General features: G+C 42.7%; 1 protein-coding gene across 2 annotated transcripts in view; it reads right to left on the bottom strand.

Annotated features, from left to right (window-relative positions):
* pdgfd (platelet derived growth factor d) overlaps window positions 1–22,644 on the bottom strand; it is a 40,389-nt gene extending 17,745 nt beyond the window's left edge. For both annotated transcript variants that reach the window (XM_036536970.1, XM_036536967.1), the window contains exon 1: window positions 21,988–22,644. In XM_036536970.1, coding sequence (XP_036392863.1) covers window positions 21,988–22,099 — 112 coding nt within the window. In that variant the 5' untranslated portion in view covers window positions 22,100–22,644. The remainder of the gene's footprint in view (window positions 1–21,987) is intronic.
* Window positions 22,645–27,430: the final 4,786 nt, after the last annotated feature.

A 27,430-nucleotide genomic window follows, 5' to 3' on the forward strand; every position in this document is an offset into this window, starting at 1 on the left:
TTAACTTTAAGAGCACCTTGGAAGTCCATAACATTCCTTGCTATTTTAACATCATGTAACCTCCAGCTGTAATGGCCCCATATCTAATTGGAGTCAATTACAACAGACTGAAATGGATTAACAGTAAAGGCCAAGGGATATGGGTGGAGGGGGTGGGTTGTTGCCTGTCTAAAGGTCACCTTCTGGTTCTTGGAGGTGTAAAAATGAAAGAAGTTTGCATGTCCTCTGATGCATAATCTCAGGCAAAACACCTAACATACTATGATCACTTTATACCTTCTTAAACTGTTTATTTTTAAAATAAAACAGATTACTGATACTGTACTTGTTTGTGAATCTTGCAAAATTTCATGAGAAAACAAAAAAAGCATTTAATATTTAGGTGCCCAGAGGAAAGGTTTCAGAAGCACTACCCTGATGGATTGAAATTTTACTCTTCCTGATAAAATTGTTAGGCACAAAACCGAAAGACAAGCTAAAAAAGCCATTTGTCTGTCTGTCTGTCATCCTAAACTACAGCATTCTTATGTGTTTTAGTACTCTGCTTTCAGGTGGTTTAATCTCTGCTATTTCACTCTTGTCTGCTCATGGTTGTATTTAGTCTCTGCTGCGAGCCCTGGGACACTAAGGCAGAGTTTCATTTTTGGGGCAGAGCATCACTTTGATGTTCCTTAAACATGTTCCATCATGTCCACAAGAGGAATGAAAAAAGATGCCCATGCAAGAGTTTTTTTTTTCTTTCTCCCTCTCTCTCTGTCTCTCTCTCTCTCTCTCTCTGTCTTGTGAAGAGCTTGTGAAGTCATTCCCAGAATTCTCATCCACGGCTGCTGCCAGCCTGGCCCGACCTGGGGCCCCTCCAGTGTCTCGGCGTGCCTGTGTTCCATATTCCTTTTTTCCCAGTGCTGAGAAACGGAAAGGGGCACGGGAAGACGGAGTGGCCTGCTTTAATGTAATTTTCTGCCCCCAGTGCGTTCAATCTGGAGGGCCAGCAGGCAGCCTGGGCCATAAAACGACGCCTCTGTGAGAGTAATGGGCCGGCACTTCCCAAAGCACTCCCCGAACCGCCTGGCACTCAAGGGTGGCTCTCATTCACTCCCTCCCACCCACTCTGTCCCTCTCTCTCCCAGCTTTTGGGCCAGCCACACTGACACCACGTCACTGGACAGGGACAGCCATTGGGGAGCACACAGTAGAGAGAGAATATCTGTCTCCAAATTTAAGAAAGAGACTATCAAAGGCAGCATGAGGGCAACACTCATCTGACAACAGGACCTGTTAATTTAGTTAACTTCTGTTTTTTTTGTGCTTAGCTTAGGGTCGATTTAGTAAGGCGAGCTTCCTTATGAATCAAAAACTGATCCTAAGGGGCAAATGTCATAGAAAAATGTAGTGTGTGATGATCCTCCATTATCAGAAACTACAGCGATTGTTTTGTCAATGCTTTCCAGGCAAGGTTATCTTTTTAACATGCCGAACACTAATGACATCACTGAACTGCAGCCCTGCTGCAGCAGCAACCAGCTGCTGAGCACGAGAGGTGGCAGGCAGCGGCTCCAGATCTGCACGAAGCGCGAAGCGAAGTGCATCCAATAAACTGTGTCCCAAACACAGCTATTTAGTAAGACAAATAACTCTGACAGCACTGCTGTCAAACAGCGTTACGCTCTTCAGCCGGTCGCTTTTCACTCCTCTCGGTCGAGCAGCACAATTTTTCATTCGGGTTCTATCATTCCTTTTTTTTTTTCATCTTATCCGTGGAATAAGTACAACTGGTTGCCTAAGCTCCGTATCACAAAATGCATGTTAGCGATTCACTCCATGAGACATCAGACATTGTAAGAACGCTAGTCTCAGGGAAAAATTTCCAGTGTGCAGGGGAAGACTGTGCAGGTGAAAGAAATAACAGGTATTGTGTACAATGAAAAATGAAGTATGTTTTACTGAAACTTAATCTAATTAAGGTGTTCTTTCTGACTGACAACAGCATGGCAAGCTAACAGACGTATGGTCAGAGAACTATGGTACTGACGTCTGGGTGCAATAATTTTAATGTATCCTTCATAAAGCCACCTGACCTCACATTGTACCAGGGTCTAAATGAACAAGTAATACACTGAGGGATTATAAAGCAACCCTAAATTGCTCCGAAGAAGAGGCCCTGGCTAAGGCTACCATATGCAGAAATCAATGTGAGGTGACCCCATCATGACCGCATTGCTTTTATATCTCTTTCCCAGTCTTATCTCGAAAGGGAAAAAAGCCCTTTGATCAATCAAAACATATTTCTAATAGAAATAATAGAGCACTGTCACAATTTGAATATCACAATGCACTGGACAAACAATTTACAGAGGGAATTAAAAAAAAACACATAAAACTGAGAGCTACTATGGGGGAAAGGAAAATTTCTATTTAAAGGGAAAGGTGGTCAAGAGAGACACAAAAATAAGGAAACAATAACAAACAAGAGCCAGTGAATGAATGTATCTATCAGCTCACAGCATACATCCTAGGCTCTGAGGAGAGGGCTTCCCATCCAACAGTGGCTTAGGGAAGAGAGGTGGGCGTGAGAATGAGGGCCCAGGCTTCCTGTCAAATGCAGTCTGATCGCTGACTTATGAGTGACACCCCTGTGGCTGAGTTTGTCTTTTAATGTTTCCGCACACACCGCTGTGCTCAGGATTAGTCAGGTGGAACAATGCCATTAACCTCCCCACTTGTTTTAGGTTCCCACGCACTCGGACTCTGAATATTTGATGGAAACTTCCTGAGCGAGGAGGACCCCAACACGCGAGACGTCTGAGAGCCGTCAGAGCCGTCGCTAGGTGACAAGCCGCGCTGATCAATAATGTATTAGCATCACCGCAGGGTGGCCGAAATAGCTTCTGCGCCTGAGCTGTCAGACGAGCCAGCAGGACGTAAATGGAATGTTTACAGGTCTGATGTGTTTTCACATGCCCATTATGTGAATCAATGCTCCTGGACAGTGAGACACGTACACCTTGACATGTGCAAAATTGGGAATTCCAGAATGTTTCAATTAGTTTCTTTTCACTGAATGAATGCATAAATGAATCAATAAATTAAGGAACGAATGTATGGGGCAGGTTATGTAAACTAACTTCAACAGAAAGGGGATAGTATCAGTTATTGTTTGTCCGCTCTTCACAGAGACCACCACGTCAGCAGCAGTAATCTTGTTCTATAGCATAGATCAAGCTGCCAACCTTATTAAGTGAGAGCCTGAGACCTGCCCATTTTAAGAGCCCCGTGCACTGGCGATAACCCTGAACACAGGGCCAAAGGCACATAACTAATTATGCATGCAGAGTCATCAGGAAAAAAGAAAACAGGAAGAGAAAAATCAGCAGAGCTAGCGGTGCAGAACCGGGCCGCTGCCTTGCAGCCCCCCCACCCCCCCCCCCCCCCCCCCCCATCTGGGACCGGCCCAGCTGCCTCTGCTTCTGCTGTGTCCACACGCCCATGAACTCAGCAGAGAGGCTGGACCTGATTCAGCCCACACGGGAGAACAAGCACAACTTTACCCAGAAGGAGTGTCTCTCCATTCCCACAAATGCAGCGTGTAATTAAACAGCAAACACCCCGCAGAGCGGAACCTCAGGCGAGACGACCCAGGAATAAAGAAGCCCCGTAAATATCTTGTATAGTTCTATGCGTGTGCGTGCACTCAAAAGAGAGAGAGAGAGAGAGAGAGAGAGAGAGAGATGAGGAGAGAGAAAGGTAGAGGGAAGGTGGAATATAGTAAATGGTCTTAGACTGTTTCCCTTGCGATGCGTTTCCATAGTTAGCTCAGCATTTGTCCTCAGGACAAGGTGACATACTGCTGAAAAATGGTCAACTCTTGATGAAAGGGAGTACAGTGGTCAAAGGATGGGGTTGTGGCTCCCGGCAGCTGGAGAAAGCCAAGGCGCTGCTCCTTTCCCAATTTCTCACTCTCCCACTCCCTTTGTCTTCCTCCCTTTCTCTGACTTTATTTTGATTAACACTCCATATATGAATTATAGCCTTGGCCTTAGAAACGTTTCTTAGTATCAAAGACAAGATCAGAATTAATTCATTTTCTAAAATGTTTTTCTTTCCCTTGAGTTTCCAGCTGATCTTACTGGTTTCAGATCTACCACACAGTTTTTTTTTCTCCCTTTGGACCTCCCATAGCTCTTCATTCCAGCACTGCCAGCTGCTGTTATTGCTACACAGGCTGAGCCGTGGACTCCCACCCTCTGCTACCAGCCCTACCACCCAGTTCTCCTGACATGATCAGAAACAATGCAGTAAGTCAGGGAGTGATGCAAAGCGCTTAAGAGGAAAAGCAAAGCATCCTACAGTGTCTTTCTCTGTCTAGTGAATGAGACGGTAATGACCCTGGTGCTAAAAAAACCTGCAATGGCACTTGGCACTCCTACCCAATCCAGACTCATTCTTGGACGAGTCGGATATGCAGTTGAAAGTGCTTCATATTGGCTAATTAATCAATTATGCTGCTTCAATATTCCGGCTTGGCCAGCAGCAGTGGTAGGTCCATCTGTTTGATGTTACAGTGTTAAGTATTTTTGGCTGTTCTGAATCATTGGGCGGTAAAACTAATGAAATGAGAAAATGACAGACAGGCAGTCTATCTGGATGGCAATCAAAGGCGAGATTGTTTACGTTCCATTTCATACTGAAAAGGCAAGTGGGCTGGGTGTGGCTCAGACCTCCAAGGTTATGAGATGCAGAACAGCATAACTGTGTACTTCACTGTAAAAGAGCATTAGTGAACAAACATGTATTACTGAAAAACACGAATGCAAAACATTCAATGCCGACAAAGAGTTAAGGGGTGTATTACTGACAATGGGCTCTAGTGACAGACCTCCATTACAGAAAAAGGACTCTTGTGCAAAACACATTACTACAAAAGGACAGCATGGCAAAATAGCCATTATTAAATCAGCACTTCAATACAAAACAGGTTTTCAGTGTCATTTGCATACTGTGTGTGTTTGTGTAATAACGCTCTATGTCTCAGTGTGAATCAAGAAAGCATGCGCATAATGTAACGGCTAAATAATTTGTTGTACTCACAATTAGCATTTCAAACCAGTTCGACAATGATTAAATTAAGAGCAACATTCTGTCACTTGCATAATCATCTTAGCATGAGACAGTCTCACTTGAAACTTCCATCTCTGTCCAATTTACAGCATCACACATTAAGTGTTTTCATCCACACTCACAGCTGAACCTGCGCTTCACACAGTTTGAAGCTGCAATAGTCACTGCAGTTAAAAAAGAAACACTTTCATTTCTGTACCAGGCAAAACGCGTAAGTGATTGTATTACAAAACACTTCTGGGTTTTAGTACATTCCCAGTGGTATTACACACAATCAGGGCTAAACTCCTGACTGTCCTGAACAGTGTAGATTGCCAGCCCCAAAAACTGACCCAGGATCCTTTTTTAAAGGCTTGGATGTCGTCTTTCATGCAGAGACTGCCTAATATATTTGCTTCAGAAAGGTAAGCTCTGACCTGACTGTAGTCCAACACATCGGAGCATGCCACTGTTCAGTGCACAGAACATCAGGGAGGTCTGTGGCCTTGTGCTCGCACATCTGTCACCAGGACCAAAGGTCTCTGTTCAGCAGCTGTCCCCGGCGCTCCACTGTAAGACGCCGCATTTGGAGGCACATCAATCATCTGTCACAGCGCTGCAGGAATATTATGGAGATCACCGACGCGGGGAGTCTGGCCAGCCCTGCACTCAGCGGGCTCTTTCCCAATGTGTGGCTTTCTTCAGTTAGCAGACATTTCCCATGGTTTCCTTCAGGAATGCAGGATCCCAGCTTTGGTTTCGCACGTGGGGAATTCTGGGAAAATGTTTGTCCATGCTGAATACCACTGAAAACTTGCCCAGACACACCCTTTTTTGCACATGTGATTAGTTACACATTCCGTAACCCATTCACGCAGATTAATTGTTCCCTGTGGAAACTGGGAAACTGTGCTTTTACGCTAGCTCAAGGACAAAACAGACATGAGGGTTTCAACCTGTGACCCCCCCTGGGTTCAGAGTCCAGCCCTCTCACCAAAGGCCGAGGCTGCTCCGCTTTTTCCCGTCCCTTACTCTTAAGGCTTAATCTTGTGTCTGTCCAATTGATTGCGGTTCACCCATTTGTGCACTGCAGTAAGCTTCGGGCTGTTTTTGGGACGTCATTTTACAATAAAGCCTGTATTCTGGCAGTATTCTCTGTGGGTCATTGCTCGCATATCTGAATGACCTGGTCTTGAGGTTATTTTCACCCCTGACTGGTCAAAGAGATTTCAGAATGTTTGTAAACTTGGTTTTTGCAAAGGCAGCTTTTGTGAATTTATTTCTGCTTTCTTAACTAACCTGTCTTCATAAAAATTTCAATTAGTCTGGCCACCCCTTCATTCCAAATTGACTGACATACTCATTCACCCCCTTCTGCAGCTGCAGGTTTTCAGGACCAGCCTGTTGAAGGTTAAAGGTTGTAAACCTGATCATTGGACACTTACCCACAATTCCACACTTCTTGCAGTGAAAGTATTAAGTACAACCTAATTGATTCGTGGCTTAATGCCACCTTCCTTGAGAGAGTGCGTTGGTCATTCCATCTGTTTCCCTGCTCTCTTGCTGCCTGAGCTGAAACTGGCCCTACTAGCAGTTGATGACTGCTGAGTGATTTGTCACCGAGACGTTCCCAGCTTGCACGTGCGCCATCGTCTCAGACAGCTTGAGTTCCTGTACTGTGTGCGTAGGGGGTCCCCGTTGCCATGTTTTCGCTGTCGTTAATGCGGTTGAAAGTGCTGTCTTCTCAGCCGTACATCCCTCTCGGGCAAAGCGAAAAGCTTCCTGTCTCAAGGGGTGCCCGGTGCAGCTGCCTTGTCTCCGCAGCACATGCACGGTGTTGGTAATGTGATGGTAATTCGATGGTGATGCGCACTGCGGAGCAATCAAAGGGCCTGCTTCACTCCTCAGGCTTTGCTTTTGCGTTTTTTTTTCCCGAGCGGAGACGGTAGTCAACTCTCTATGCTTTTTCTTCATACGTGTCATTGTGCTGCTCTGCGCTGTGCCCACTCCACCCTGCTCCACCCTGTTCCCTGACTTTGTTGTCAGCTCTAGCCTAAGCACCTAAAAAACAGCACTGTTGGGTCAGTGGATCTCATAGTCAAACAACAGCCCCAGTGTCACATTCATTTTCCTCCCCCATCTCCCTCTCCCCTCTGCCAGTTCCGTCTCTCACCCAAGGCTCCCAGCTCCATCTGTTCCTTCTGTGTCGCTGCAGGCTAGGGCACTGTGGTGGGCAGGGGCTCCAACAATGTTGGAGACTTCTGAAACCGAAGCAGTCTGGTGACACGGACAGCTGTCCGGCCCTGCTTCTACAGCGGAGGTCATGAATCGCACTCGCTGGGTCCAATCTGACAAGCTGTGCTGGCCGCGGATGGATTTGCAACGCAGCCGTTTTACGCATCGCTGTTGGAATCCATCATGTCGTCTCATACAGGACAAACACACCAGATATTCAGAACTGATACAGTGAAGTTCATTACTGCTGTTGTCTTGCTCAGCCATTCTTAGTTTCTGGCTCCACATGCACCTAGCCTTAACATCCATTTGTTCAGACTTTATCAAGCTTATTGGATCGCTGTCCAATGACAACAAATGAGGTACCAGGCCCACAAGATGGTGACCACATGCGCAGATGAAACTGTGTCATTTCTCTCAATATATGGCATATGTAATCACAGGAAGAACCACTGTTGATGTGCATGGTAATGGAGATAACAGTAGAGACAAGATGTTTGTGGCAATGATCACTGTAACTGTGAATCATTGCATCACAGTACAGAGGGCTATGTGGGTCCAGGATGAAAGACTGCAGTGGTGGGAGACTACTCTCTTGTCATTCAGTAATCAAGACTGGCTGCAACCTTACCTCATGAAGAAATGTACACATTTGCACACTCCAATATCTGGATGGGGCAAGGAGATTGTAGATCACATTCAATTATATGCTCTTCAGGTATTCAGATGCATCTACACTTTGCTAAAACATAGACCTAATGCGTTCTTGTCCTTCTCCAGAGGTCAGTAAGATCCAATCACATTGTGATCATGATACATTTTTTTGCATCCCCATCTGGCTAGAAATACCCAATCTCACTGGATCTGGCCGTAAATCCGATCCCACATATTGTCCTACCAGGTGTCTGTCTCACTTTGCTCATATTATCGAATGGTACCAAAGACTGTTTTTATTTTCTGCAATGATACAGCTGCATCCAGGCATGCTTTTACAGGGCAATAAACAAAGTTTTTGTGAACTCACATCAACAGCGCACAGTAACAGCACAGATAAACCAACAGCACAAGTGTTGTGACTCACACAGGTAATAACCTGTTCTTCTGCTCACACTGCAGAAGGAGATCATCAGCATTATTCCATTGCTTTGACTGATGCATTGCCACATTACCTCTGCAAGCAGTGAACAGGAGACCTCTCATGATTCACTGCTATGTGGGACTGTGGTTTTATAATTACTTATGCATTCATTTCCATGAACATACCACTGAAGACTGGACGTTCATGTAGAAAAGGCCCTTCAAACAGATATTACCTGATGGAGAGTAGAGGCCAGCAGAGACCATGTCCTTCCTTATCTTTGCACTTGCAATAAGTAGCATAACACATCTACGGTAAGGGATTTTTACAATGAAAGACAGGCATAACATATCACATCAGCCAATGAAAGAGGAGTATAATGTGTCACTACCAGTGAAAGGTAGTTCAGTACATATACTAATGAATGATTGTAATAACATATCCATCCTACCAATAAGGATCTCATCATCCAATTACAGGAAAATTTCAGCACAGCAAAAGGGTTAATTGGCATAGACTGTGTCCCAGTGACAGTTAAAATCCAGTTGGTACTGAATCACTTTAACACATTAAAATGGGAAAAAAATTAAAATTTGAATTTCCTGGGCAAACAAGCCTAAAACAGACTCAGGAGGGCTCTCCTCCAAGTGCGGTGTATATCAGTAAAATGGACCTGACTGAAAGCCCCTTAGACTGGAAATATTTCTAAAGCAGGAAAATGTCCATTATGTGGTCACTTGGGAAATTTACAGCAATGTAACTTTCAATAAAATATGAATCCAGTGGGAGTGCTGCTATTTTCTTTACGTTCATGTACAGGAAAAACCCACTTCTTGCCATTTTCACACAACTGTATTTTAAGCTGTAATTTAAATGCTTGCCTTCTGTGTAAGTTTCTCTTTGCGGTGCTAAAGACACTATAAATCTCATGAAAAGGTTCAAATTAAAGAAGAAATAAAACCCTCCAAAACCACATGCTATTCAGTTCTGGATTTTGGTTTAACAGATCGAAGCAGAGACTGCCTGACTCTCCAACAATACTACCAGGCACCCAATGAAGAACACAAGATGAGAATAGGTGTTTTTCACTGTATCCAGGAGGGAGATCTGGCCGTCAGCATTGCTTTCTCTAATACATGTTTGTTTCTAATACATGCTGAATAAGTGTTTATTTAGATGCAAATAATGAAGGGATTGCACTATTTACCAGGCAAGTGCAGAAATGCTGTTTTCTGAGATCAATTTAATGTCTTGCTGACTAATGGAAATGATATTTGGTCATAGTGTGCATTTCAAGTGTTCACCTAAACTTGCAGTCAAGCCCCTACCAAGTGCTTCACTGACAGCTAAATAAGCATTACCTTACACATCTGATGCAAGTATTATTTACTTTTACTACTGCACTACTGTCACTATTCTTGAACACATACACCCTGACATATGAAATGTCTACTAAAAAGCATGTGGTACAATACAACAATGAATGTCATAAGGTAGAAACATGTTCTATGAATTATTTCTTAGAAAATATGTACAAGGCTAATACCCGTTGTACAGCCGTGTGCCTGTGAGTGATTGTCACACTCAAACCCTTTTCTTTAAATTCAGTGTTAGGATTAATTATTTGACTATAAGTTCCATGTAAATCCTACGGGCGTGAAATTAACAGAAGAGTCTTTGATCATCCTCAACTACTAAATAAACCATGTGAACCATGACTTATTGCATCTCATGTTCTGGCACCTCTTATTCCTGGGTGGTTGACTGAGAGAGAGAGAGAGAGAAAGAGAGAGGGAGAGAAATAAAGAGAAACAGAGGGGGGGGGGGGGGGGGGGGCTGGGGCCTGCATGTTTATTATAAATTTTATACATTCAGTATGTAGAACATAAGCACATGTATGCATGTTATTGTTATTATTGGCACACACAAGTGACATCTTTGCCTGAGCACTTTCTAATGCCACTGGATCCCCTGCCCTTGGTTGGTTACTTCACCAAAATTTAACTCTATTTCTTACTGCAAACTTTATAGCACAGTTTTGTCAATGGGATATACACCCACTCAGTGCTGAATCCTAGTGATTCACATCAGCAAAGTGAATGGGAGAATATGCGTCTGTCTGAACCAAGCGCAAACAGGAGAGCACATTATTTTTATGGGTAGCTAGAAAATTGTAACTGTTAGTATTTCATGCTTTCAAGTCAATTGGCAGCTGCTATATTTGTACATTATCAGGTATTAAACTGTCAGTTTAATAGTAACAGTGTTATTTTATCATTTCAGACAAAGTCTTTGGAGTCCACAAACGCTAACCCCAGACCAAGAAGAGACACATTTCTTTAAAGAAGTAATTGTACACCCAATATTAACTGAAAAAAACCCTTTGATGATAAATATCTCCTTATAGTTTATGCTTGTAACATGTAAATTGTTGCAATCTCCAAGTATGCGAAATTTCATAATGAAACAGAATTACACAAAACATGTTTCTTGAAACATTAGCATTATATTTTGCAGTTTAGCTGTAATTGCAATATCCCTTGTGCGTGTAAGATGAATCACCTCATTCGGTTTCAGTAAATTAAACATTTACGTTTAGCTACAGGACACCATGGTAATGCATGTTGGGACATGTGCATCTTTTACACTAATTTGCATTTCTGTTGGCAGCTACAAATTCCATACACCTGTCTCGTACAGCATTTTGAGTTTGAGAATTGTGTTTTCTAAAAACAGCCATGACTGACAATTACCTATTCACTTATAACTTCACTTTTGAAGTTTCAGAACTTGAAAACAGGGCATTGAAACGTTTTTTTTCAAGAGTGAGGATGCCTTAAATGAAGATGCTTAAATATACATAGACTTAAAAACAGAGGGTCGATTAATTGTGGTGTGCTCATTGTGACATAAGCAATACAAAGCCTTGTCATAACTGTAACCCCTACAGGGCCTTCATATATTACAGGCATACATTCTCTGTTCTATTTTACAAAATAGCTTTCACTGCACACCACTGCTGTCTGGTCAGGCACAGTAAATGATTACATCACAGTTATGCTAATCTAATTTTTCTCACCACTGCCTGAGCTGTCAGTGTGAACCCCACCCACCCTTGGGGGAGGGGTCGCATTATCGGCAGAGGCAACAGGTGGAGCGGCGTTTTGCTGAGCCAGGGCATGGATGAGTCGCGGAGGACTCCCAGTCCTGACAGCGCCATCCATCTCCTTTAATGAACTAAACGGAAAACAAATTCTCAGGAAAAGTGCCGAGTAAACAGGGGGGCAAGGTGTCAGCGTAGGAGAGAGGAGAATGGGGAGGGGCAGCCTCGTCCCCACGTAACCCCACAGCAATATCAATATGTGCATTCACACAACATATATCACCTAGCTCCACACTGCGGCTCACAATAGCCTATACAGTATCCAGATCAATATTATAGATTACATGGGGCATGAATCCTGAATATACTAAAACCAAGATTTGCCTATCAGAAGCAAAGCCCCCATGTTGGTAATATTACCAGAGCCTGAGCTCATCACTAATAATATAACACCACAAGGTCAAAAATGTTGCTATTAGTACTTTCCATATATTGCAGTACCTAGTAAGTAATGCAGAAAGATTGATGTTGACAGTGGGAGTCAATTAGGGGGTAACTCTCTGTGTGGGAAATAATAATAATTAAAAACAATCTTCAGTAACTGCTCCAGCTTTGATCCACCAAATGCCACACTGCCAGATATTGGGCTGTCTAAATCCTTTTTCAGACAGTACAGACACGCACACGCATACACACACACACACACACACACACACACACACACACACACACACACACACACACACACACACACACACACACACACTCTCTCTCCTGCTGATGTGCATATGCAAACACACACACACACTCACACACTCACAGACTTCCTTGCCTGTCAGACACAATTCTTGATTCCACCCCAGAGGGAAGCTACCCTCCGCCTCGGGTTTATCATTTCTGCCAGACAGCTGCAGGAAAGTCTTGATTAAATATCAGCCTTTGCCCCTTTCGGCAGAAATCTGATGACAACCATAGGCTGATATTTTGACAGACCACCCTGTTCTCAAAATCTACACCCAGCTGCAGAGTGTTGGTTGCTGGACATCACATCATCTGTTTGCATAGCGACAGTAACATTTGACATATTATCCATTTATTCTGACAAGGTTCTTTTGTTTTTTGAATCCCTTCCTTGAATGTTCAGTGGCAGCAGCAGTTCCCCCCACCTGAGATCTGAACCTGCGACCATCTGGCGTCCTTACAGCACCTGTCTGCTGATAGGAAAGTGGCCTTTTTATGGCTTACAGACATATGCTATCTTCTGTGATGGACTCGCTAAAGTTAAGCCTTTCAGACATCATTGCCCAGCACAGGAATTCTCATACCATCAGGAAGCTATCAAAGGGATCATCCGCCCTCACACACCTATCCATCCGCACATTCAGTTAAGGCTCTTTTTTACCCAGGCTGAAATCTTTTCAAATTCCTAATGCAGGTGTATCTAATGCTCAATGAACAAGGAGCAGGTGCACATTCAGAGCTGAAACGTTTGATTTGCCAACACAAAAGAACAAGCCGGATGTTTAAAGGCACAGTGGGTCACATCAATGGCACTTTTGCTTCCCCAAAAGCCACAATGATAAGTTGATGTTTATGCTCTGTATGGTCATCCCATCGGTGAGCCAGACACACTGAATCAATACAAGGCCATTAATCACACAGCACAAGGGACAGACTGTAATTGGACTAAATTGACGGCTGTCATTTTCAGGTTTAGTGATGAAGGAGCTCGGTGTAGTTGTTTTGGGTCAGACAGGAGATGACAAGCAGGCAGGGACTTAGCCCTGTCCTCAACTGACATGGCTCCCAAAACGAAGCTCAACAGGAATCGTTGTTTTATTTCCAATGTATGACACCCATGATCATCGCATTGTGTGTCCATATTAACATTGTGTAGCTCACATAAATTTGGGTGGGTCCATGGGTGAGTGCTGACAGGATTTTTAGTATTTGCCAAATGAAGCCACACAAATCAAATCAAGCTGGTTGATCACAAAAGAAGGAGAAAGTTCCATGGCAGCTACTTGGGTGGGGGTTTGGAATACAATATTGACTGCAGCAGAATGCGACTTTGATTTTTTTTTTTTTTAGTCCATTGAAATTTACCCCTTACTGTGGGAGGCACATGAGACAGACTACTTCATGAGCTCAGTCAATTGTGTCACCATTTTCCTATGATGTCATTGTGGCCTTCAAGTCATTCCCTCAGCCCTGCAAAAAGCGGAGGCGTCACAGTTGACATAAACAGGCCTTTTAATTATAATTCACAAATGTCTCCATGGGAAACCGGTTCAAATAAGTAATTTGTTTATCCCTTCAAATATGAAATATATTCAAACAACTGGCTATGACTTAAGAGAGATTTAACTTCATCAAAGCAAGCTTCAAAAGATCATCGTAAGGTCTGCCCTTCTAATGAGAGGATTTAAGCCTCAAAGAGGAGCACTTCATTCACAACAACGCTGGATGAAAGCCAGCCTTGAAGTGCCTTTTTTGCATATCAGTCTCACAAATGATCCTATGTTCACTCAAAGCACACAAATCAGGTTTATGTGTATTAGAAATTTACGTTTCTTGCTCTTGAACAAGACCACGTGGTGTAGTTTATGCTCTTTAAAAAGAAACGCAGTTCCAACTTGTCAAAACAATCACAATGAAAATCAAGAGAGAGTAAACAAATCAGCATCGATCATTAACATAATTTATTTAAAAAAGTGAAATGCAAATACTGTGATGAAAGATGAAGTTTCGATAATCGGTGCATCTGAATCCCATCCCTCCAATTTTTGAGTAGGGTCTACCACCCTCGCGTGACAAACGTCGATGTGAATGAGAAAGGCCCGCGTAATTCCGAACCCTTCCATGGCAGAATCCATCTCTCTGCGTCTGACAGTGAGCAGTGCTTTGGCACCGCACGGAGCGGCTTCTGTTTGTCACAGGATTCTGAAACGTTTCTCATACACGTCTCCCAGAAAGCTTCGCACTCTGTCTCCTGCTGGTGGTCCATCTCTCAGGCTGTCAGCGGTAACAAGTCTGCGAGGGGACGCCTTTAATCACTGCATTACGTCTCCATCGTCTGAGCTGTTCTGCAGCAAGCAGGTATCTTTCATACAGCCGTGGAGGGTCTGCGTGAGGCTTTGCGCTGGTTGGTGTTTGACGGGAAGCTTAATGGTGGTGTCCCTCCTCATGAAAAAAGTGCTTATTGCTCAGAATGTATCTTCCCTCCATCTTGTTTTTGCTGTATAATCTACAAGCTGTCAAAGCCAACAGCAAAGACTAGTCAGCATCTACAAACAACGTCTGCAACTACAACCATCAGCATTTTCTTCTGTTCCATGCTCAGTGGAAAGGTGCATCACATCAGCTCATTTCTGTCAAGGTTTTACAAAAGCAATGAGCCATGCTTAGGAATTGTATAAAGACAAAGCTGTGGATGGGAGCCCACTACCTGACGTTACAAATTGCTAGCATTTAGCATTTAATCATGATTAAAATTGAGTTATTATCGACCTTTGTAAGAGTTATAAAAACACAAATCTCAGCTGAACTCCCTTGTAGATGGGTTTGTGGCATTACAAGCAGTGGATGATTGTGTATGATTTCATGACAAGAATGACCACCATCGTGGAGAAACACACATTATGACTGTTATGGATTATCTTAATTATTGTAATGTATCAGTTCTATGATCTTGAGTCATGCCCTGGCAGTTTCAAACCAGGCGCCTTGACCTCTGCCTACACCCAAAGTCACCAAATATTTCCCTCTCCTTTCCATTACTCAGTGCAGACACCCCCACCCTGCTTCTGTGAGCCAAGGGACCGCCACCCAGCCTTTACCAGATTGGTTCCGTGTGTGAATGGAGCATCTGTGAGGGGCAGGCAGACACTGGCACTTGGTTCTATCACCAGGGCATTGCAGGACAGGGCCAAATTATTGTAAACACTGCCCTGTTACTATCAGCGTCCTTGCAGGCCACATCAGTGAGGATAGGGAGATACTCCCTGCCAGAGACATCCTGTCTCTCCACAGCCTGGGTGAAGACGGTGACCCTCCAGGCTGAAGGCAAAGTGATGAGTACTTATTCTCTTTTTAATTTTTGCGGGGCTTGTTGATGTGGCAACTCTTTGAGTACACACACGCATGAGGGATGCACACATCGATGCCTGACTGTGCGACCCCACCTGTTTCCAACAAAGCAGCTGCAGTACGGCCTGCCTGAGCTCCATCTCGAACAGGGGAAACGACACAAACCCATGAAATGAAACTCATTTAGACAAAGTATGACAGGTCTGTCAGCCACAATGGGGGAAAGATCAGGGAGACACATGTTCCTCTTCACCAATGAAGTGGAATTAGCAAGGCCACTTCGTCATTGCATACCACATCAGGGAACCCCACTTAGCAACTCTGTATATCTCTGCCACTGTCAACAGAAGGGGCCTGTTTCAAATCCCGCCTGTCTCTACCTCAACATGGGGCCTCGGTCACTGGGTTCACAATACAGGAGTAAAGAAAATTCCAAAATACAAGGGGAAAGAAAGAAATACACATATTAAATTACACGAAAGAGCCCTGAGTTGTGATCCAAATCCAATTTACTTTAAAGCCTTGAGACGACCAAACGGTCCCAGAAAAGAGAGTATTGTGTTTCTTTTTGCAGACGAGAGGGGATAAGAGCACCTGTCCCTTCTCAGTAACACAATATGACAGCGGACTGTTGTGTTTCCAAATAACGGCTTTCTTTTTTTTTCTTTCCCCAGAAATGCATGTAAGTCTCTCTGGCTAGTGGGCCAAGCCGTGACTCAGTGCTTTAACGGCTGTGCAAACATGAGGTAGGGACCGCAGGGACCCCCCTCCACCACCAGCAGCCAGCAGCTCGCTCCCAGCCAGCTACAGCCTGACAGCTGTACGCAGGACCCAAAAGTTGTCATTCCTGAGGACGAGAGAAAATATCTTTACATTTGAGATGCCTGTGTTTTTGTTGGAGAGGGGGCCTAGCAACGGGGGGTTGATGTGGACCTCTGATATGGCCGTGAATTCCCCAGCACTGCCGAACAACTTCGCTAGCCTCACTTTCATTCCCTGGTATTTTCTTTGTAAATACAACATGATGGATTGGGCCGATTTCCATGAAAGGATATTTTTTATGATTATGATAAATCTGCTACAAAACGGCCATCAAGGTGTCATTGACTCATCAGAGAAGTGGAAGATGTATTGCAATCAGATTTAACAGTTTCCCATAGCACGCTAGCACATCACACACTAGCACACTTGACTGCTCTTTGCTTCTCTGTATTAATCATTAATACAAATTCACTGTGCATATACTGCAAAAAAGTACATGATTTTAAAGACTTGATTAAGAAACAGCACTGCTATTTTAAATTTCCAGAAAGTAAAAACAAAAGGTCAACTGCATTACTAGACAGCAGAAGGAACATAAAAATGAACTGTAGTTGAGCTAAAGCACAGACAATTACACTGTCGTCCAGCAAAAGCGTGATCAAACTTCCTTCCGAAAAGGACAAGAAGTGGAGTTGCCTCAGTTTGTGAGTCTGAATAACCATCTGGGAGACCAGCCAAGGATGAAGGCCTGCTCTCACCCGCTACATTAAACAAACGGAGCCGAACGCAGGCCGTCCGGAGGACGCAAAGCCGGGCCGTCATCGGACCCGAAGAACACGCCAACGCCGTCCACTGTTTACACAGCACTGTGCCGCCAATTCATCTGAGAGTCGGCTGCCAAAAGTGGCGCCCTATAAATAGAGCTCAACTGAGCACAGGAAGGCCCCGTCGTAGGACCAGCACTAGATGTGGTGGATTGGGTTACCTTTATCACCAAATCACAAAAAAAAACAAACACAAGAAAGCCGACCTCCCTTTAAGACCCCTGATTTCAGTGTCACTGGTGGTACAGTAAAAGAACAGAATATGAGGCATTTCCACCTCTTTAGATCTCCCTCTGCTTTGCGTTGCAAGATTGGCCAGCTCACACTGAGAAGTCAATGCAACAAAAGACATCCAAAGTACGCTTATATAATGCTTATCTATTACAGCAGCTCTACACTGAGCACAGTCTGTTGCTCCAACTCCCCAGCTGGGGAAAGGGTTCTCTTGCTCCCACACCCAGTTTGACTTTCCCTGTATGCTGCTGTTCTCAGCCTTGATTCAGGCAGATGACTGCCATACTTCATCTTCCCAGCAGAATAAAAGGCACAGAGAGTGGCATGTCTCTTTGGATAGGGTCATTCAGATGGACCTCACCGCAGCATGGCCACAATATCAATATTTGCTGGATGGCGAAATGAATATTTCATAATGTTAAATGCACTTAAATCTTGTCTATTGCTCTAGATAAGGCTGTCTGCTAGATGTAAAAAATGTAAATGTGATGCTAAATGTACTTATACTATATGTACTTATATTGTGTGTCACTCTGGATATAAATGTAAATGTCACCCACACAGTAGCTACCACATCCCTGGAGCAAGGCCTGCTAAACCAAAACAGTGGGTGGAGCTCTAAAATGTTATTCAGGACTCACTAAGCCATGGACAGCAACTTCTTTAATTGGCTCAAACAAATTTACAAATCAGCGTTTGTCTACACAGGGTTGCTCCACCCACTACATGGGTCACAAAGACATACAGCTAGGACCTCTCATCCCAACAGTGCATTATCAATTTACATTTTAAACAAATCTAGAAAACAATCATCCAATATCTAAAAATGATAATCCCTTTATCTGAATCTACTTTTAGCAACAGTTCCATAAACATTATGTCTGTGGATGTTCAATTAAAATGAATGATTTCTATCTTGTTAGAAAACAACGTGGTAATTTACCAAACTGCTCCTGTGTCATGCTTGAATACAGTCTATTGTCAGATTCAATATATATATTGAATTTGTTTTGTTTGTTTAGCCATACACAGCATATAATTTTACCAGTGCAATAATACAGATCAATATGAATTATTCCGCTGGCCATCTGTATCAGCAAATGCATGACTTGAATGCATCTTTAAGGTTTATGGTGCTCTAGGGGGATTTGGAGCTTTTATTTAATGGTTGTGTTTTCATTAAATGTTATACTTCCAAGAGTTTCATTTGCAAGACTGCCTTCCTGATGGCCAGTTGATAGTTTTGTGAAATGCTAATGAAGGACAACATGGACAATTTCTGTGCTGAGAAGATATCAGATATCACTTGAGTCAGCAGATCAATAATAACAACGCACTCAGTTTAAAGTCAGTTATAAGTCAGTCAACACTTTGGATCTTGGCATAACTTACATCACTTCCTCCCCCAATCCAAAAAAGCCACATTTTTCTTTTCAAAAGAAGAAAGAATGGGTTAGATGATAAAGAATTGGAACGATAAGAAAACAACTCACCAGTAAAATCTGATTTAGCACTCAAGCCCTGATTTCCCCCAAACCCATGAACATAACACCCACCCTCCTTGATCAAAACACTGGATCTACAGAGACCTCCCTCATCAGAAGAGTATGATATCCAAAGCAGTCCTGTCAGTCAAACTGACAGTGCCATCATACACTACTTTAATATTGCTCATTAATATAGGCAGTACGAAATAGCCTGCTGTGAAAGAACACAATTGTCTATATATTCAAGTTTCAGATGTGAGATTTCATGATTGTAGAGGGGCAGAGTGGACTGTTGGAGAGTGATAAGGTCACCCTTCTCTGACGCTGCATGTCGGCAGAATTGTGGAGCTGTCTTTCTTTTTTTTTTTTTTTTTTTTTGATGTACCGTAATTGTGTAATCTGTAATTCATTTGGTTATGAGGTAATTGCTATTAGTCTTGACCGCAGGGCTGGCGGCACTGAAGAGCAGTCTGGACTGGAGATAAGATAATCAGGTTTGCGTATGTTCTGCCAATGTGAGCGGGGGAGGCACCACGCAGTTGTTTATGTAGGTCGGCAAGTCTGCTTTCAGAGAATGAAAGGTTTCTTTGTAGTGGAAATCTGTTGGGTTTGTGCACTACTGAGCTGTTTGCCGACAAACGTTCAGCAAACATACAGAATGCCTCTAGGTGAACCCCCACATACTGTTACAGTTCCCACCTGTCAAAGGAGAACAGCACAGAGAGACAATCACTTTTTGAAAGGTCCTGTCATCCTGAGGCCCCTGCCCCTCATGCACGAACCAAAATTGCAGAAACCATTGCAATATCTACCCCATTGACCTCCGTCAAATATCTCATGCACCTCCACTGCCAAAGAGCTTCAGCAGACAAGTAAACTAACCAGCCAGATGCAGCCGCCCGGTGTTGCATCATCATGTTTTTGTGTGATTTAAACAACTGACAGGATGGAGAAGAGGGGACAACAGTACAGAAACTTACTGAGCCTGCCTTGGGACAGCGATCCTGGCAGGGACTCTAAAGAGGGCATTCTAAAATGAGTGGGACAATGCTCACTGTCTTCAGAAGCATGTCAGTGCTCAGAACTGCTGCTCTGACTTCCATTACTGACAGAACGACAGAATGTGCGCGCTGGAATTTAGACCGTTTAATTGCAGTGGGTGGAAATAACCTTTCGAATTAGGACCCAATGATCCTAATCTTACGAAGTTAAAATACCGGTCTTCAGCCGCAGTAAGCAGGGGAAGTGCGCAATCCAACTCTGAATTCTCTGCCTCTACACCTCGACCTTGACTGCATTACATTAGTATTATTCAGATGACAACATCGTTACGGGTTTCCCTTGGACAAATCCTGTGGCTGCAGCCAAGAACGGTCAAGTGGTAACGGACCTGCTCCCTTATTAGATGATATCCGCGCTGGTTTTTCGCAACCAATTTGCAAAAAACACGTCTGGGATCGAGCAGAGTACTAGGGTTCCTAACATTTCCTGGAAGTTTACACAGCCAGATGTTTAACCGACTCAATTGTATTTACATGCCGCACTGCCAAAAATGGGCTCGTAACTACTTAGACTGATATCTGAGGTAACTCGGACCTCACCAATAGCTGCTGCCATTGTTTCTGTCTGAAAGCTACGTACTGTGAAGGTGCCTGTAGTTCAGTAATACAGGACATGATGTCCTGTAGATTACAATCAAGAAGTATCACTTCTGTTTTATTGGCTTGTAGAGAGTCACTCCGATGCTGGGGGTATTTATTTTCTTCCTTTGCTTAAAGACTTCGTCACTGCCAAACACTGTTCTTGCATTGTTCAGTCAGCAGAACTACATACTTAAACAGAACGTTGAAAAAATCCATCTTTAAACATAATCCCAAATAATTTTTTTCGTTGAAATATCTCGGTTGAAATGTTACGGTATACAGAAAGCTGGAATTCAGGTTTAATGCATTTCAAAATATATGCTATCATTAAATAATCAGACCCATACACACTTTCTAATTAGCTGTCCAGGCATACAGAGTAGTCGTCGAATTTCGCCGAAGATCAAACATATTAAAGTTGTCATGTTCAGTAGCTATGCTCTTCACAGTAAAATGCATCGCCTATGCCGGACTGTAACCCAATTTAAGATGAGGAATGGGAAAAGCACTCATGCAGTTGGAGTGCCCCTGAGAGAAGCTTAATTGACACCACTTGACTGAGAGAGTGAATGCGTGAGCTGCTTGAATTCTCTTGGAACTTTCTGCATTCGTCATCCAAACCAGGTCGCTTTATTGCCACACACAGCATTCGCGGAGTTGTTACGACGTAAACATTTATGGGTCTTTAGGTCTAGCTCTAGCCGAGGCAAGAAGCCACCCGTAAATTTGACATTGATAATCTGCGCTGCAGGCTTACGCCAGAGAACTCAAGTTTCTGTCCTTCAGCGTTTTTTTTTTTCCTGAAAACAACCATGCATGGTATAGACACACAATGGCTGCGATGACTGATAATAACAAGGAGACTAATGGAAATAAATATGTCGATTTAAATTGTGCGTCTGTTCTGTTTTTCAGTCATTGCAAAGTTTCCCAGGAGTGTATTTCCGATAGTGTGTATATGCATTCAATACCATCAACATACAATGAAATGGTCTCCCTGTACATAAGTCTGTTTCAGTGGTCGAATGTGCGCCTTTGGTTTGGTATTTGTCACCACTATAAAACAGATACACCACAAAATAATAAAACGTTTACATATTACACGTAAATGTACACAAATGGGAATAAATGATGCAAATGTTTAGTTTAATAGCGGCTATATATATATATATATGATACAATTAGTGACTCTAGCCGAGTTTTTTTCCCCCCTTTTTGTCTAATTCTCAGTTTTTGCAATATAATTAAAGGTACTTCGCAAAGAAATGCATGAGCTCTTTTCCTGCGGTCAGTTTCCCAACAGGAGTCGCCATACAGCAGCAAAAAGATTACCTACCAGTTTCAGAACACACTTCAGTTTGAAGACAGAGCTAGCGGTGTGAAAGTAAAAACAAATTGTACGCTGAATGGAAGGTGTAACAATATAGCAACAACTTACCATCACGCCTTATGTTTGAAGATCGCAGCGTTTTTACTGAAACGGCTTGGGCCTTTGCGCCTTGCTGGCAACTGCTTAGCAGCGTTATCAGAAAAAGCACTGACAATTGCATTGGGAATTCTGTGCCGTTCACCTTGGCAGGCGCCTGATTCAACAGTAAATCCCAAACGGACGTCTTGTTTTAAAAATGAGAATGACCGTGAGTTGTCCACAGATCCACAGCTTGTGCGACGAGAATGGAACTGCACACTGTCTGAAAAGTTTAAAGAAACTTTTTTTTGTTCACATAATTACTGTGCTCCTTTGTCACGCTGGTGAAAAACCGCTGACTGCTTCAAAATTGCAGTGGCCAAAACCCACCGCTGCTGTAGATCAGCAGGTTGATGTATTCCCTCCACGTCCGAGGCAGAACCGGTCGCGTTAGCTGGCGTTGATTTCTCACTTTATATGTATGTCCGGGTTCGTAATTCTTAAAGAATAATTAACATGGGTAAACTCTTTGGATTGTTAGGAAACTACTAGAGACACAGTGTAACTGGTAAAAAAAAAAAAAAAAACAAATTCAAACACGCTGCATGAGATGCCACGTCTTGCAGCATCCAAGTACCCCTGTCGAAAACTTATGCACTCAAGTGAGATGTTTAGGCATAGTCCAGAGATCTGAAGAGGGCTGGAGCTACCCCCACCCTGAACCAGACGAGGAAATACGCCGGCAGGAAAATGAAAGCACTGATGAAACTTCACCGGGGGCAACATACACAGGAGAAAAGGACGGGCTTTGGCTGTAATAAATATGAAGGAAAATATTTCCACACAGTTCTGTGTGTCTTGTTAAAAGTCGCTTGTTGCAACTTTTCAATGATATAACACAAACGCAAGACAATATCGAGCTTCTTTTCAGATACGCTACCTTTAGCAAGGTTTATTTTGGTTGGCGTGGAATTTATTGACTGGTGAAAGACAGGCTAGTGTGCGAAACATCAGATATTATTTACAATAGCACATTGCAACGTTATTTACATTATTATTATTATTATTATTATTATTATTATAGTGACAGTTTTTTTTCAAATGGCTAAGGTGAAATTTTAAAGTTTTTCCTTAGCTATGAGCGCACTATGTGAGTCTGTCTGAGGTACTCTCTGAAATACTACTTGATGTAGACGGGAAAGCGTTAACTGTTATTTATCTGTTGCAAGTTCAGACAAACCAACATTCCGACGTTACACATTAGCTAACGTTAAAAAACTAAAGTACAGTTCTGTTGAGCTGCCGACATCTTAGGAAACTGTAAGCAAAGCATAGTGATTCTTGCCATGTTTAGTATTTTCGCTTCTGGGTTCAAGCGTTCCACTGTTATGCAATCGGGATTGATCAGGCGCTAGTCTTAATTTTGCAGTTGTTCATATGGGTCATCGAAACGCTGAACTCATAGCAAAAGGCATTTCCCAAATACATGCATAAATAAAATGAGGCATTATATTTGCATCTTTATGGAATATATTACTTTGTCATACATCCGCATGATGTTATGTTGCGAATTTAAGATTAAATGGACGTATTACGGCAGCCATGCAGAGGGTTATAGTTATTATTATTCTGTCCATTTAAAGTGCCTCACATGTTTGTTTTTTATATAGTGACTATAATATCCCCCGGTGGCCTTGACTGCCCTCAGATATTGGGGGCCCCAGTAATTGCATGGAATGCACGCGACTGAATGAGGTAATGAGCCCCATCTTATCCTATGGGTTCTCTACCATGAGATGGGAAAAATGTATTGGAAACTGGTCACAAAACGTTTAGGAGTGTTCATTTAAACACGGGCTTTTTGGAATACATAAATCATTTTTCTTGCCTTTGCACACCCCTGGAAGTAAAATAACATTTAATCAATTAGAATTTCACAACATGAAATCTATTTTTCCACTGTACTGAAGTCATAACTCAGAGGTTTTAAAATGACAAATTGTCAGGAGGCTAGTCAGCAGTTACCACTAGTCAGATGAATGGCTTATCTTGTCGTTTTAAATCCTCTGTCAGAGTTTTGGAAATGGATTGACCAGTGAGAATTCTAGAAGTTTCTGGCAACCCTGTTTGTTGGACAGATGTTGTCAACAGGAAGGAAATGAGTGGTTCAGTGCTGTGTATCTGTGTGGCAGAGAGATGTTGACTGGATCCACATTCCAGACATACATGGAAGCTGGGCTTCCAGTGCGTGTCAAGAGGCAGTGAAACTGTGTTACTAATGTAAGGAAGAAACGATTCAGTTCATTGCTCAGAATGACAGATTTGTTCCTAGAGCTGTAAAACTAGATACTACTGTAGTGTGTGTCCTCTAGGGGGCAAATTATCTAAATGGATGTACCCATGTTATCATGACCAGAGGGAAGTTTTTATTCCTGTCAAGATACTAGCATAAATAATATTTAAATATAAAAATATTGCAATTTAAAAATTATTTTTAAGTAATTACATTTATCAATAATTGAAATTGTCTTATGTAAATTATAGATATCCTTTGAACCTATACCTCCATTCTCAAAGTGTGTGAAAATGCACAGGTACACTTTAAAAGTTCCTCTTATCATCCTTGTATGATTCATCTGAAACAAATCTGAGATTAAAAAAATATGGGATTCACCTGAGTAAGCAGAGATATCTGCATTTAACTATACTTCTTTTAGAGTCATTATTGTCACATCGTGTTCGGTAAAATTAGAATGTCTGCTTTCTCTCTCTCACCATTGTGGTCAGTGTGTGGCTTTGTGTTTGTGATGGAGATGCAAACAGACACCGGTCTTACTTTGTTGCTGTCAGCTGGATAGGCTGGCTGTCTGGTGTATATGTGAGTAGTTAAGGGGCTTCTGCATGTTGTCATTCTGTGAAATGGAGGTCAATGAAAATCAGGCAAAGGACTTTGTGCTGTTATTCTGTCTACATTCCATTGTTTCACATTACGCACCCCCAGGCTAGACTGATGCATGACTAAAATATGCTTAGACATGCTACATGAATGAATGTAAAATATCTCATTTCAAGATAAACACGCTTACCTGCTTCTCTGGTTTGTTATAGGTTTTGTTGAGACATTCAATATGCTTTTTAAAGATAATTAATCCTTTAATGTTGACATTGTCTGAAGGAAGAACATAGCCTCTGTGCCTGTCATCTCAGTGGGGATTGTTGTCAATGAATCATCTGAACGCTGTTTTATTTACTGAAAAGCAGACCGACATCTTCTTCATTTTTCATAGATTTTACTGTATCACAAAGACAAACAGTGCCTTGAAATGTAAGACCTCATTTAAAAAAAAAGAATAAAGGGGGAAGTGTGATCAATTTACATGGTGAAAGTAGCTTTGCCTAGATCACAAGCAAGGGGAGACAGGAGGCAAATGTGATTGATGTCACACCGTCTGTCTACACCCTTCATTTCTGCAGAAATCTCAATAGACACATCAATAGATGAGGGATGTTCGCCCGGATCTCCGCTGCATTTAATAACATTAAATGGCTCCAGACAATCCAGAGGGATGAGGGATGGTGGCAGTAGTTACTTGATTAGTAATGCAAGGTTATTGCATCTGTCAGACACTGTTTGAGATTCACAACTGTTCACTGAGCACAAACCTGCTGCAGGATCCTCCTGGTACTCCCTAATACCCCACCCACTCCACAAATCAAAGAACAAATCATTTTCACTCCATGGAATCAATGGACTGGGATACGGTAGTGGTTGACATCTGTTTTGTGGATACAGTAATGTCACCTGCAAGGTGGATACGGTATAAGCATGTAGGTAAGCACTTAAGAAAGGCACTTAACCTGACCTGCTTCAGCTTTTTCTGGCTGTATAATTGGAGAATGTGTAAAACATTAGCTGTGAAATCTATGTACTTAGCAAAGAGATGATGCAATGTTTATACAGAAGCACTCGCTTCACATTCTTTCTGTATTAACTTGTAGCAGATTTGCTGTCGGTGTTATGCACGCTGTAGTTTAAAAAGAGGAAGGCCTCAGGTTCATTAACTGTCCTTGGTGTTGACACAAGCCCAAGTCTTTATGCGAGACAGGGTGATTTATGAATTTAGATTCCTCCCAAGATTCCCGGAGAATGGTAAAATTAATACCGTGAAGCGGCTCTCATTCATAAATCAAACCGCCCTGCCACTGATGTCCCCTCCAGGAGAGAGAGAGACACACAGCCAGTTTGTATCCCACAATTATTCACTTCTCTGCCAGCATGATGGGGAATGCCATGTGCTACCGGGCCTTTTGTATAGCAGAGCAGCAGAGTGCATGTTCATAGTGCACTAGCTGTACATCTCAAATGCGAAAGGGCCTACATCATAAATAAATGAAACTGCCATAAATATTTGTTCAAGATTCATTGAGGTCTGTGCAATTAAACCTGTGTTTACTACTTTGTTGATAGTGCCTCATTTTGAAATACTGAGAAACAAACTCTGTTAATGCCTGTGAGAAGATATGGCACTGTACAGTTTTTTTGCACATTCAGAGAAGAATCTGGCATAGTGCACACAGTAAAAGGCCAGTATGTCTAACTGCAGAGATGTGTAATTAAGAGATAATTACTTGGTGGAGGAGATGGCACTTGTAAAGTACCTAAGGGGAGGTGTGTGTGTGTGTGTGTGTGGGGAGGGGAAGATCTTTAGCCCAGACCTACTGAGACTCTGCAGGAGTGTTTGGTGGTTTGAGAGCGATGCTTGCTTTCAGAGCACTAATTTATAATTGCTTGTTTTCTATCCACACAAAGCCAGAAGAAAAGCCCCAGAGTCATGGAGCATTCCTCCTCCTCTGGATCTTTGGACGCCGCTACTGAATTCAGCTCCCGACCCGTTTCCAGCCAAAGGTCTCCCACCAATTCATTGGGCTTGAATTTATTTCCTCAGAGTTTTATATTGAAGAATCTCCCATCCAAGTCTGCTTAAGGACAATCAGGTTAAGACAGACAAAATTCTACATTGCATGATGAAAGCAAAACCTCCAAGAGAAGCTTTCTTTGCTGTGGAGATGTGAGTCTTGGTGGGGGGATTTGACAGTCAAAGGGAGAAACACATGGGCGAAAATAGAAAGTGGGCTCAGGCTGAACAGTGAAGGCACTTCAGTGTTGAGGACATGTTGAATTCTGTATCTGGAACGAAGCAAGAGGACCCCAGCATGGAGTCAGAGCCCATACTTACCAAGCAGCCAGTGTCTGGCAGAACACTGTGAGCTCTATGATGACAGCGGAACTGTAATGTTATGCACAATTACAGAGGAGAAATAAAAACTGCAACTGATATGATCTTTCCCCAACAGCTTTCAAAACACTCAGTAAAGGGACTGAGTGGTTCAGAAAAGCTGGCAGTCAAACAGTTGTTGTTTCCTAACAGTAGTAATTTTTGAGCAGTCATTTTCTCTCATGGGAGCAACCAAA

Source organism: Megalops cyprinoides, chromosome 9 (assembly GCF_013368585.1).
Source record: "Megalops cyprinoides isolate fMegCyp1 chromosome 9, fMegCyp1.pri, whole genome shotgun sequence".
NCBI classification, from domain to species: domain Eukaryota; kingdom Metazoa; phylum Chordata; class Actinopteri; order Elopiformes; family Megalopidae; genus Megalops; species Megalops cyprinoides.